The 14,224-nt window shown below is 30.6% G+C and overlaps 1 protein-coding gene across 1 annotated transcript; it reads left to right on the top strand.

Moving 5' to 3' along the window:
* The first annotated feature begins 5,729 nt into the window (after window positions 1-5,729).
* Window positions 5,730-6,261, top strand: LOC131043953 (36.4 kDa proline-rich protein-like). Its single transcript, XM_057977213.2, has one exon. The coding sequence runs from the start codon at window positions 5,750-5,752 to the stop codon at window positions 6,155-6,157; it is 408 nt and encodes a 135-aa protein (XP_057833196.1). The 5' UTR covers window positions 5,730-5,749; the 3' UTR covers window positions 6,158-6,261.
* Window positions 6,262-14,224: the final 7,963 nt, after the last annotated feature.

Here is a 14,224-nt window from a genome sequence, read left to right as displayed (position 1 = left end):
GTTTAAATGTGATTTTATTGGATTACTCACATGGACTAACATATTCATTTTATACGTACGATGAGTTATATTCTTGTTTCATGTTTGTAAGTATATGGGGTGCGAGGAGATGATTTTCCTTCACTCACTTCGATGAGGCAGGGAATATCACGATTCTCCTTCACTAGTGTGTTTTCTATGGTTGTATAGATATGCATGTATGGTTCGTTGATGTCAGGAATTACAGGTACAAGTACTGTGTAGGTACGGGATATGGTCTCCACCTGGCTTCATAGGTCTGAGCATACCTTACTGATTTGATGGAAGTGGAGGAGATAGTCCTAAGACCTATGTTTTACCCCAGTCATGCTCAAAGTGAGCCTTCTTGTCGTTTGTTAGTTTCCCTTTATTGGTATGTGAGTTGTATGTTTATCTGAGTTATTTTAGTTGTGTTCTATGAGTTTGTGAGTTAACTATTAAATCTTACATTATTTAATTATAAAATGTGTTTTATTTATTTATTTAAATAAATGGATAAAAGTTATATGAGACCCCTCAGTATTATAAATGGTTAAGTCAATTTGTGAAATTCATTATATTAGGAAATTTGATTTATTATTTTTATTTAATTTTGTGAAAATTAGCTATGTATATATGCATTTTTGTAAAAAGGTTAAATAGACTTGGGAAAGTAAAGTAATCAAATATTTATTTTCCCTCATTGACTTTGAAATTGGAAATGATATTGAGAAAATGATATTGTGGAGAGAAAAGACTTTTTAAAAATTCACTTTATGGAGAATGAATTTGATTGGTTGAGAAAAAATTCAACCTAAAATAGTTTTAGGTTAAAATTTTTCTTTATTTAACCATAGTCTTTCATGAGAAAGAGAGAGAAAAAATTGGGGAGGAAAACTTTGAGAGGAAATTTTGGAGAAGAAATTTTAGGGAAGAGATTTTGGAAGAAATTTGTGCATCTTGGTTGAAGGAAGTTTCTAGATTTCAGATTGAGCTCTTCTCAGTTTTCTTCCTAGATTGCTATTAAGGTTGGATTCTGGTTTAATATATTTATGTTTTTTTTTTATATTTTTTTATTTGGTTCAAGAAATCTATGTGTGAAATGAATTGATGTCAAAATTTGTTGAATCATTCATTTGGGTTTTGAAATGTGAAATTAACATGATTTTAAATCACTTTTAGTTTTTCCCCAATCTATATTTTGATTGTGAAAGGAATTAATTTGAAAATCAGTTTTCGTTGTGTGTCTGTGTGTTGAAAAAACAAAGAGATTTTATTTCTTGAACCTCTCTTTTTAGTTATTCAAGTTAAATTCCTTATTTCGAATTTCTTGTATAGGAAAAAAAAATTAGTTTCTATTTCTTCTTAGCATGTTGCTATGCTACCAAAAATTGTTCAAAAAATAATTCCTTTGTTTAAATATGATTGCTAAAAACAAAAATCAGTGTTAAAAATAACACAAGCAATCAAATTATTGTGGTTTGTTGAAGAATTTTACTGAAATTGGTTAATTTTATTTTTGTCTCTATCAAAAGAAAAATATTCTTTTCTCTGAAACTTTTTTGAGTTTTACATTTTACGTTTTCTGGGTTTGTTGTTTAATCTTTTTAAAGATATTTTTAAAAAACAATTATATAAAAAGAAAATGGGAATCATGGTTTTTGGTTGGGGAGCCATGGCATGGAGACACCATGGGCTCACCACCCATGGCGATGAGAAGGCACGGGGGAAGCCATGGTGTGGAGACCATGGCATGGCCTCCCCATCGCCACAGGCAACAGGTGGGGACCAGGTCATGGCCCCACACCCCACTTCCCTTTGTTATTAAGTTTAATAAGTTTTTTTTTAATTATATATATATATATATATATATTACTTAAAAGTTTTAATTAATATTTAATAATATATTAAATTAATTATCTTAGATTAAGATAATATCATTTTGAGTTAAGTTTTTATTTTAGTTTATTAGAATATATTAATAAAATAGATATATATTGTTTTGATATATATATATATATATATCTGTGTGTGTGTGTGTGTGTGTGTGTGCACACACACACACACACACATATATATATATGTACATATACACATATATACACATATACATACATATACACATACATGCATACATACATATATACATACATATATACATATACATGTACATATACATATATACATATATACATATACATATACATATATATATATACATTATATAGATATATATATATACATATACATATGTATATGTATATATATATATATATATACATATACATATGTATATGTATATGTATATATATATATATATATATATATATATATATATATATATATATATATATATATATATATATATATATATACATATGTATATGTATATGTGTGTGTGTGTGTGTGTGTGTGTGTAAAATATTATTATATATCTATGTGTATTTATAATTATTTGCAAGTTGAAAATTTAGTGGAAAATAAATTATTGGGAAAATTTGTATATTTATATATGTTTTCTTTGAATTATGAGCTAGTTGTGTTGCAAGAACTTTGATAGATTATTAATGAATTATTTTAATTGGGATAGTGAAATTGTTTTCATTTTGGATCAAACAAAATGGGAAACATAGAAAACTTGGTTGAAAGGAAAATAGATGGAAAAACAACATTACTGAAATCCTTCTATATCTTGATGTACTTTTTGGTTTGCCATACGTGTTTGGTTTATGATTAAGTTTATGTGCAAATCATTAAGTTAATTGCTATATGGTGTTGTTTATCTATTATTGTCTCTTTTCATGGTTCTATTGAGTTACCTAGTTTCCTCTTGACCTAGGTGCTAGGTTCGAATAACCAAGTGAATTGTTATTTTGTCTCACCTCCTTGAGTATTTTGGTATCGTGAGTCATACATTAGAGTTCAGTAGGATTATGGTGTCATAAGAAAGAGTGGATTTCGAGTGGGGACTGCACCCAAATTGGTAAGTAGGATAACCCATCAAAAGTTAGATAGTAATTGATAATCTTAATAATGAATTAGGGGTATGGGTAGCTTCAAACACTAAACAAGATTAATTTACCTCGCTCATGGTTGAGTTCTCGTATAGAGTCGGGATGTAGTGGGAAGTCCTAGAACGGAAAACCATCTACCTTCTCATATCGAAAGGATAACTTGGGTCCGCATTAGACTTGGATGGGGCCAGAGGTTCAGGAAAGGCTACCAAGATAACCCATGATAGGAATCAGGGCCTATGGAGGCTTTCTAGGATAACCATGCAAAACTATGTGATGACACTCTTCTCTTATGTGCACAAGTGTGTAGACTTGTAGAGGTTACCTCGTATACTTGTGAAGTCTTATCTGATGTGTAGTGGTATCATGTTCGCTTCCTTCTTGCAAGGGTTGACTTTGCAGGTGTTCTAGTTTCTCTTTGGTCTTGATCATCTTCTTGTTCTAGTTGGATTCCTTTGTACTTCGTGGATTCATTATTGTACCTATTTCAACCTTATGAGTTCAGTTGCATCATTTGTATTATTATGCCTTCTTGGCATATTGTAAACTATGTGATTCATTATAGGATCTTTATTTAACTCATATGTTATCCTGTAATTAAAATGCAATATATGTGAGATATTATAAGTTGTTAAGTTTTGTAATGGTAATTATGAGGTTATTGAATGATTTATTGTAGTAAACTTGATGTATGTAATCATTAGTATGTAAAGAGATCAAATGCAAGTATGTAACTTTTAGCATGTCTAATTCAGTTCTTTAAATGAATATCATTGCAATGTATTAGGAATAGTTAGCATGCATCATAAGTGGTTAAGTGAACCTTAGGCTTTCAGTTTCTTTTCAAAGTAACCTTCATTGGAAACCCTTTAGGATTTGGATAAGTCTTCCACTTGTGTAATTAATTAGTGCAATGTTATAAATTAATGCACCTTATTGATATATCATGTTTAAAAAAAAAATTATTTCCGCTTTTATTCCTTATTTTAGTGTGATCCTTTTGGGTTTCTTGGCAAGGCATTACATTAGAATAATATGGAGTAGATTAGGTAATTTTGGGAGTTGAAGATAATCAAAATCATTTATTTTATCATATTTGTAACTATTCAAGAAAGAGTTAGATGTTTCAAGCGATTATCTGGGATAATAAAGAAATGATAGATCTTATGGAACTAATTATTGTAATTTTATGGAAGTAAAAAGTTTGTTTTAAAAATAGAATTATTGAACATGCTATTAGGAAAGTCTCTCAAAAAGGTGAACCATCAAGGAAAATAAAATAAAAGTTAACACCTCTTTATCTTATTAACCTACTATACTAAACACTACTTAGGGAAAAATTTATGCAACTAGTAGTGGAGATGGTGAAGAACCTTAAAACTAAATCTCCAAAAAGGGCTTACGGTGGTGATTGATATTTGAAAAATAATTTAGAGATAAAGAGACCTTTCAATCTAAAATTATAACTAATTATGGATTTCTTTTCTTATTTACAGATAGTACAATAGAATGATTTATTTTCTTAGGTGTTGATTCTCTCTAAATATTTGTCAAATTAGTAAATCCTTATTTTGCACCTACACCTTTACAACAAGAGTTTTTAGTATTTAACTCCATACCATCTATTATATTATCTCCCTTGAGGTCACCCTCTTAGCACTGTGTTGTTTTCACCACCTCACACTTCATCATTGTTTTATATCTTAACTTATCCACACGTATCATGTTTACTACCAAAGAAATTGATAAAATTGGTCATTCCACTCTTTTCGCATAAAAATATTATTTTCTAGTTAGCACAAGAATTACAAATAGTAAATAGATGGTCATTTCCTCAAGTAGCTGATCTTGTATATGTTGGATCAAGAAAAGAGTGGTCAAGAAGAAAATTTCCATTAAGTGAGTAGTTCCTGATTACAATATAACAAGGTTGAGAATTCTCTACAATGACCAAAATCACAATAACTATATAGTTCTTATAAAGACATATCCCCTTGTATTTGATATCAATGATATTTATATCTTCTTTTTGATAACCATATGTCACACAAATTTTGAAATAAGATATGTAAAGACACTTCCTCTTCAATTACAAAACTTTTCATCAATAGCATCCATTCCCCATAGGAATTAAAATGTAAGTGCTATTGACTGAACTAACCGATATTAAGAGGAGCATATACAAGAGGATAGAAATGAGAGCGAGATTTTATTTACAAAAACATTACGCTAAATAATAAATAAGAATAAACTTGTTTAAAATTTAAAACAAATATAATCTTTTTTATTCCTGAATGACATCAATTTTTCAAAAGCCAATGTTACCTACTAAAAAAATGATTGTTATTGTAAAATAAGAATTTAAATTATTATTAATTTCCGCACATAACGACAAAGATAACTTGCTAATGAGTTGTACCGAGGATAGGTATATATGGTGCGTCCGCTTGTGAAAACAACTAGACTTGACAGAACGAAAATGAAGAACTCTTCAAATTAGCTTGGATTCTTAAGCCCACGTTCTTATATTTAAAGAAATAATACAGGTTGGCCAATCCCTGCATCACGTTCAGACTTGAGGTTGTGAATTGTTCACGGGTGCACAAAGTTTCATGATTGAAGTCTGAGAGGACAGACCCTATAACTACCCACCAAGGGACTTCCCTCTACAGACCTACATTTGCAGCAGTTCTTGTGGCTTCTGATTTCCTCTTTGAGATCATTTATAGAAGGCAAAGATGAGAAATGGTGCAGTATTGGTTGCACTGGGTATGATCTGTTTGGCTTCGATAGTTGAAGCACGCCATTACCAGTCATCTCCCTCGTCTTCTTCATCACCATCTTCTTCTTCTTCATCTTCATCAAATGGGGGAAATTCATCAAGCTGTCCGCTAAATGCATTGAAATTAGGAGCGTGTGTGGACGTGCTTGGAGGGCTGGTCAATGCCACCATTGGAGATCCCGCTGTGAACAAGTGCTGCCCTGTTCTGCAAGGCGTTTTGGAAATAGAGGCAGCACTGTGTCTGTGTACAACAATTAGGGCGAAGGTTCTGAACCTGAACATCATCCTTCCCATCGCTCTTGAGCTCTTTGTTCAGTGTGGCCTCACCCCTCCTCCTGGATTCAAATGCCCACCTCTTAATTAAATAAGGTAGACTTAAATAAGGGAGCTCTCCAAGGCGATGCCACTGCTCCTAGTACGCAGATGGAGATTTATTATTTGATTTGATTTTAGTGAGTGTTTGTCTAAGTGGATTCTGGGTTTCTACAAATAAGTTTGCAATTGTGAATGGCTTCGACTGATGTGATGAAGTCATTACCATATGTGGTTTGCAATATGATGTGAAGGTTGCATTGGGTAATACAAAAAAATTGTTATTCTTCTGCTCTATTTAGGCATTTTTATTTATATTGGAATGTTCATTAATGTAGTGCAGAGGATTACGTAGAAGACAAACATTGGTAAAAAAGTCATACTGTGAATAGCAGTTTTTTAAACGAAATCGAACCCATTAGGTATGGGACCTTTTTCGTAAAGTAAAAAGTAATGATAAAATGTGTTTATATTAACTATAAAATTTCTACAAATAATTAATTAAAATTATGATAAAATAGCTTTATATTTTAGAATAGATCATTTAGAATATTATGAATACAAAAACATATAATTTAGATCAATAGCATTAAAAATAAAATCTAATTTTAGCCTTTTGGCTAAAAGAATGCAAGAGTGAAAAATGTATGATAGCCGTCACAAACCAGTGATAACTTTAAGAAACTTTCTCTCAAAAAATTGTACTAAATCTTGACAAATAATTATTTAAAAATAATAATAATAATAATTTTAATTGGCAAATCTTTCCTTTTTTTACAGAAAATATTAATTTTATTCGCGAATTTTTTTATATCAATTTTTTGGGGTAGAAAATATTGGCAAATCTTCAAAAACAATAAGAGTATGCATTAATTACTATTGCAAATACTTTCATTTAAACAAAATAGTTTTTAATAGAAAAGTAAAGACCCGAAGATGGAAATCATTAATGAGATTAAGATGTAGACTCTACGATTAACTTAAAATAATCTAATAGCCCTCTTTGTATTTTGTGAGATAAAATGTACCAACAATTTATAATACTCATGGGGCAAAAAATTGCTTTTAGACCATTGATTTTCATTGATGTCAACAATTGAAAAGCAATTTCAAACCCCACAAGCATTACAACTTGTAGGTATAATTTACCTCATGGAATGAAGAGAAGGTCATTAGAATATATTTTTAATCAATGGTGGCAACTAAAGATTGTTGATATAACCCTAAAGTAACTAATAATTATGATATATTATTGGTGAATTAATTTAGATTTCTACAATAAATTATAAAATGTTGGCAAATATGATCCAATCATGTATCAAATATTTTGGCGAATCTTTGAATTAATAAAATAAATTCTCTGGTGATTTAAATATCACTAAAATAAAAATTTGTAAAAATGTGGCCATTCAAGTTACCTTAAAAGCTGAACTTATTAGCTAAATTTTGATTCCCAAATTTTAAGAAATAGCCAATTGGCAAATATTAGCCATTAAATTTTTCATTGTCGCAAACACAAATATTTGATGATTATATGTAATTTATCAATGGATGGTGTAATGTTTAAGTAGTCTGGATGCTCAATCTCACAACACAGGTTTGTTGCATCGATTTTTTCCTAGAGTACCTTGGGACTTGATTTCATTTATCAATTTGAATATGATAAATGGAGAGTAGAGGTTGATATTGTACTTGTTACTAGTGAAAAGAAATTTCCACCATGTTTCTTACTCAATCATTTGGTGATTACTTCTTTGTACTAGTAATAAATTATAGGACTTTAAGAGCTTATTGTTACTCTCCCACTTTATTTATTGATTCCCAAGTATGGGTCACAAAATGTGAAGCATGTTATCAATATACTTTGAATCCAAAAAGCAAAGCTCTTTCACATAAATTTGTGGTAATTGAAGAACCATTGCAACAATGGGGATAATATCTTATTGGCCATCTCAATTCATGTTTAAATATCAACCAAACTAATTTACTCATGACTACTAATTATTTTGTGAAGTGGGTTGAAGTCTTTAGAATCAAATAAACTACTTTTAAAATATTATGCAATTTCACGAAGGAGAATATTTTGGTAAGGTATAATGTTTCTTAGAAGGTTGTGATTGATATTGCCCCAAACATCTCTTTAACTAAAACTATAGATATTTTTTATAATAATTATATTTATTTGTCATACTTATCTTTCTATTATTTACAAGAGAATGGTTATACTAAAATAATTAACGATAACATCATTTCTTTAATAGAAATATTAATGATAATATAAAAAATGACACTAAGATTTTTTTGATGTTTATTGGATGATTATAGAACTCCTCAAATTGTAACATCATCATTCAAATGACTATATGAAATAGAAGAAGAAAATGTATGTCTCCCTAGAGTTGCCCACACTATAGCTAGTTAGGGATATTAACAACTAAGACTTATAATATTTCCTTAGGAGGAGAAAAAGTTTTAGTTTTAGAGAGGATCACTAAAATGTTGGGAAAGGTTAATAATTCTTTTGACAAAAGAAAATAGTAGAGGATTTATATATTAGATATTTTGTGCTAAACCCTAAAAAGGGAGGAGAAGCCAAGAGAATTCATTGGATGTTTGAGTTATTATTGACAACACATTTGAAGATGTAACAATTTTGCATTGACAACACTTGAATTTTGTTGACTTTCCTTCGTATTCATATATTCTATGTTTTATTTTATTTTTCCATTATTTTATTTGTTTGCTAGTTTTGTTTGTTTAAATAACCCATCATATAGTTTTCCAAAAAAAATGTGTAATAGCCCATTACACATGGTACTAATTTTTTGCAACTTGAAAATTCTAGAGTCCTTATCCAAACCATACAATTTGAATTCAAAGCTAAAGTTAGATATTCCCCTTGTAAGTTTAACTCTCCATTTTTTGCTAAATTTCCTTGCATTGCATTAACCAATTCATTATAATTTTTATTATAAAGACTTGGTATGAAATTTTTATCTTTAGCATCAATATCCTAGTTCTAATAATAACCAAATTGGTTAAATTTGTGGTTCTTGAAACCATGTCATCCATCAATTTATAAAAAATTAATATTTTGAGTACCCAAAAGGATCAAAAATATTTCATTCAATTAACATGATGGTTTTAAGAACGTGAACATTCCATGATTAAAAGTAAAGTATGAAATAAATAAAATTACATAATGTTAGCCTAACAACACATAATCAACTAATGATAGGTCATGACCCCAAATTATCTATGACCTTCATTCAAGACTAGAAAAATGGCACTAAGAATATTAGGAGCATTACCTTTGTGTTGTCAAAAGTGCAGCATCATAAAATTGTGACCCTTGCAATTTTTGACCGCATCTAGGTCTTTGCATTAGTGGATGGAGCCTTAAGCCTAATGGGAGACCTGAGACATGCTTAAAACATCAAAAACTTGCATTTTCCGTCACCCCGCACTGCCTTTTTGTCATTGCCTGTCCTAAATTAGGCCACGATAGGGGCATGGTGTCCTTGTCCCAGCCCTATTTTGGGCCTTCTTTGATCATATCTTGCATTGGGCTTTTCAATTATTGAGTGGGAAAAGTTTTCCTATGTCAGCCTAGCACCAAAAATTAGCTAAATACCCCTAATTGGCAAGTATATAAGGAACATTTCCCCTCCTATTTTCATAAGTGAAACTAAGTTCAATAAGAGAAATCAAGTTGACCATAAGCATTCATGCATTGAGTATTTCAAGTCTCCTTTCAAGGCTAGGTGTTGCATTCAAGTCAAGGATTTAAACATTGAAGAGGAGATTTCTATTAACACTCAAGACATCCTCTTTCACATATCCTTTCAAGAAACTCATCAACCTTTCAATTACACCCCCTTATTGAGGTGGATTCTACTTCAAACATTTCCTTTGATTTACTTGCAACATTTTTCAATCACTTCGTTAATTCCAAAATACGGTTTGACCTTAAGGCAAACCCCCAATCCCAACAATATTTTCCTCTCTTTTCTATGTGTAAGTTGTAGGTGTGTAGTTGTAATTGCAGGTTTAGGCTTCATTTTCAGAGACAAAAAAACCCATTTCGACTCGCGGATTTTTTGGAGGACCAGATGCAACTTCAACCCGATCACTAAAAATTTTTCTCAGATTTTCAAGGAAGCTTCATCTCATCATTATATTTCCAATTCTAGATGCAGACCTTCATCAAGCATCTCTATCTCAAGATATAATCGCTTCTTTGTCATCTATACACTCTAAATTTGCTTGATTCAACTAGTCTATTATAAAAGAGGGTTAATTTACTTTCCTAATACATTCCAAATTCCTTACAATTCACTTAGAACTGAATCTCTTTTCATTGGGATTGGATCTAGTGAATTCATCCCCTCTTTTAATGTAATATGTGTGAAAAGTTGAAGTGGATCCTTTGTGAAACTTTCATCCCTTTCTTGAGGGGAGTAAATATTTCCACTTGATCTCCCTTCATCACTTTTCACCATATTATAGAAAGAAACCATAGTGAAAGCTACTTCCATGATGTTGCTTTCTTGCAAAAACCTAAGGGGAATTGTAAGGAAGATTTTGACCCGTTCATCCAACTTGGTAAAGGGGTTTCTATTATTCAAAGTGGCTACAATCATGAGGACCTCCCGGGTATTTAGAAGGAGGTTTCCTTTCTCTTCATGAAATACTTCACACTTGATGGCAAGAAAATGAGATTTCACCTTCTTATCTTCCTTCATTGAACCACCTACCTATAAGGTAAGAGTGAGCTTTCCTTACTAGGTTTTATCTTCCTTGTATCAATCTATCTCTAGGGTTGTTGGTAAAGGAAAACCACCCTACAATAGGGTCTTATTCATAGGCTATATTATTTTCATTCAAACTAAATGCCTTTGGGTGGGATTTCCACTGTTGAATTTGGATCCACCTATGACCCCAATTTGTTTGTTGACCTCATTGTCACCTCATCTAGCTCTCCTGAAGTGTCCCATTTGGGCCCTAAATTACCTACTAGAAAAAACCTTGCATGCATTTCCAAATTCAAAGCCATTGCTGCCTCTAAAAAAGGACCTTGTTGAGGAACCTTAGGTTGAGGAGCATAAGAAGTTGGAAATTATTGAGGATTCAGATTTTGACTCGTTCTCCTCTGATGAATTAGAATCATTTGAAACCATGGGCTCAGATTGGTCTTCGACCAAGAATGTTAATGTAGATGATAACCCTTCCTCTCCTCCCACAAACTCTCCCCCTTGTACAAATTCTAAGCCCCTGAGCTCAATTGATGTCCTCACCAAGCTTGTGAACGATATTCATGATGATGTGTGAAGGCAAAAATGACCTGCTCAAATGGCATTTTGGGTAGATGAATGTGGTGATAAGGAAGATAAACAGGTTGGAGGTAGTTATTGAAGCCGAAGCTGGGGCTCATACTTGGCCTAGGGGATTGGACAACCATAGAGTTTGGAAGGTGTCTAATGAATTTGTTAATTTAATGAAGATCTAGGAAACAATGAATGGGAGAATCAATGACCTGGATGATAAACTTAATATGACTGGGACAAAATTAGAGATAAAAGATACTAGGCAATCCAATGAGGCCCTTAACATTGAAGTTGAGGAGGTCATATCAACTTGTAAGAAGGCTACCAACATACATAACTCTTCTCTCCAAGTTATTCAGCCAATACAGACTGAAATTAATAGGAAAAGGGACAAGAAGAGAAAGCAAACTAAGGCTATGGTTTCGGGTGCTGGCTACATGTAGTCCCTAGTGAAGCTACCTCAAATTATGCTCTGGCATATTATTTCTTTGGGTTTGGGTCTTTCATAAAGGTATCATTTTATTATAAAATCATTAGTTTATGCCAGGATTGGTAGGATAAGCATTCCCCCATGTAGTTGGCCATCTCTTTGTGCCTTTCATGGGTGGTTTTGTTGGTTTTTGTTTTCGGGGTTGTTTATTTTTGGTTTTTGATCTTGCTGGTTTGTTAGTTTCTATGTTGGTTTGCAAGTATCCCTACTAGGTTTTTTATTCGTGTTAGTGGAGGATTTTTTTTTGCTGCTTGCACATCCCTCATGTGCCCTAGGTGTCACTTGGCAAATATGTATTGGTATGAGCCTATGTCACTTTTATTAATCAAAATACATAATCAACTAATAGAACCATTATAGGGACAACATCAATTATCAGGGTTGATACTTTATTCAAATTTGTTAACTATTTAACTATATAAAACACTCAAAATAAACCATTATATTGATATGAGTAGTTTATGTAATGGGATGCAATATGGTAATATAAATATAATTGCACAAAGAACTTTATGAGCAAGTTTTCTCATGCTACATGTTCTCTTATTTTAGTGCAATGTCCCGACCTAAATCTCATATTTGTGAAATATTATAGTGAGGAAATTATAAGTAAGGTTCTTTTTAAATGAAATAATTACCAAATTCTATTAAAATTATTTCTAAAATCAAATCTTATAGTGAGGAAATTCTAGAAGCAAGGTTTTTGAAAGAAAAAGAAATAATTGTCAAGTTTTATTAAAATTATTTCTAAAATCTTATAAATAGATGAATATGTTGAAATGTAAAATAAATTTGGGGGATTTTATTTTTAAGAAGAATATACATAGGATATCATAAATGAAATGGTATTATAGTTGGGTGAGAAGAAAAAATGAAAATTGAAGTTTCCTAAAAATGGTTTTTATATAATTTATCTAATGAATTCTTAGACATCATTGATACTTTAAATATACAAGTTAGTTGTGATAAAATATGTCCTTTCCACAATTGGATGTGATTTTTCATTAAAAAATACTTATCAAGGAGGTCAACTTATTGATCAGGGATGGATAAGAACTAATAACATTGAATATTAGAGAGTAAATTTTGAGAAAATATATATTTTTCATGACTATTACAATGATGAAGAAATAATCTAGTGGTAACATGAGTAAATGTTTTATAAAATAATTAAAAATTATGAGTACTATTCTCAACTTGCACTTGAAAAATGAAATTATAGGTTAAAGAGGGAAAATGATGCCTTCGTTACATGATGACAATAATAGTGTTAAATATGAAAATTATTATGAAGGTGTATCTTGAACTTTCTAACATAATTAAGTACTACAATATTTATTTCTCATTGTCTATAGTTATTAAAATTGGTTACTATGTAAACACTCCATATGACCCTCCCAAATTTCAAAAGTACAAAATAATTTTACTCTAACTTTGTAGACAAATTAGAAAATTCAATAAGAAATAAAAATAATAAGAAGATTTATAGGATTCTTTTCCCAATTGACATTAATTATACATATACAAATATTCCATTGATGAAAACATATTAAAGAAATCTCTTGCTAAAATTATAATGCATTTTTAATGTTAAAATGTTTTATTTTTATATAAATATTATTTGAAATATAATTCTAGGTTTAAACCTAATTACTATGATATCTACATGTTGAATATTGTTGGGAAGATTGTCGAAAAAAAATTGGTTAGAAAATATATTAAGCAGTATGAAATTTGAGTGATTGAAAATGGAGTAGATTGGGTAATTTTAGGAATTGAAAATGATCAAAATGATTTAATTTATCATATTTTTAAATATTGACGAAAGAGTTGGGAAATAAAAAAATGATACATCTTATGGAGTCAATTATAATAATGCTACAGAGGTCAAAAGTTTGGTTTACAAAGAGAATTATTGAGCATGTTATTAGAAAAGTCTCTACCAAATGTGAACCATCAAAGAAAATAAAACAAAACTTTATCCCTATTTATCCTCTTAATAGGTACTATAATAAACACTACTTACGGAGAAACTTATACAAATAGTAGTGGAGATGGTGAAGAACCTTGAAACTAAACCTTCAAAAAGGACTTATGGCGGTGATTCATATCCAAAAAATAATTTAATGATAAAGAGACCTCTCAATCTACAAAATATAAGTAATTATAGATGCTTTATTATTTTAATTTCACATTTATTTATTTATTAATAGTACCATAAAATGATTTGTTGTCTTAGATGTTGATTCTCTCTAAATACTTCTCAATTTGGTAAATCCTTGTTTGCACCTACTCCTCTCAA

This window comes from Cryptomeria japonica, chromosome 5 (genome assembly GCF_030272615.1).
Source record: "Cryptomeria japonica chromosome 5, Sugi_1.0, whole genome shotgun sequence".
Classification (NCBI taxonomy): domain Eukaryota; kingdom Viridiplantae; phylum Streptophyta; class Pinopsida; order Cupressales; family Cupressaceae; genus Cryptomeria; species Cryptomeria japonica.
Note: the sequence above shows the minus strand (reverse complement) of the source record. Positions and strands in the feature narration are given on the sequence as shown.

Coding starts and splice junctions, on each gene's coding strand:
- LOC131043953 (XM_057977213.2), top strand. CDS start 5,750: ATGAGAAATGGTGCAGTATTGGTTGCACTGGGTATGATCTGTTTGGCT.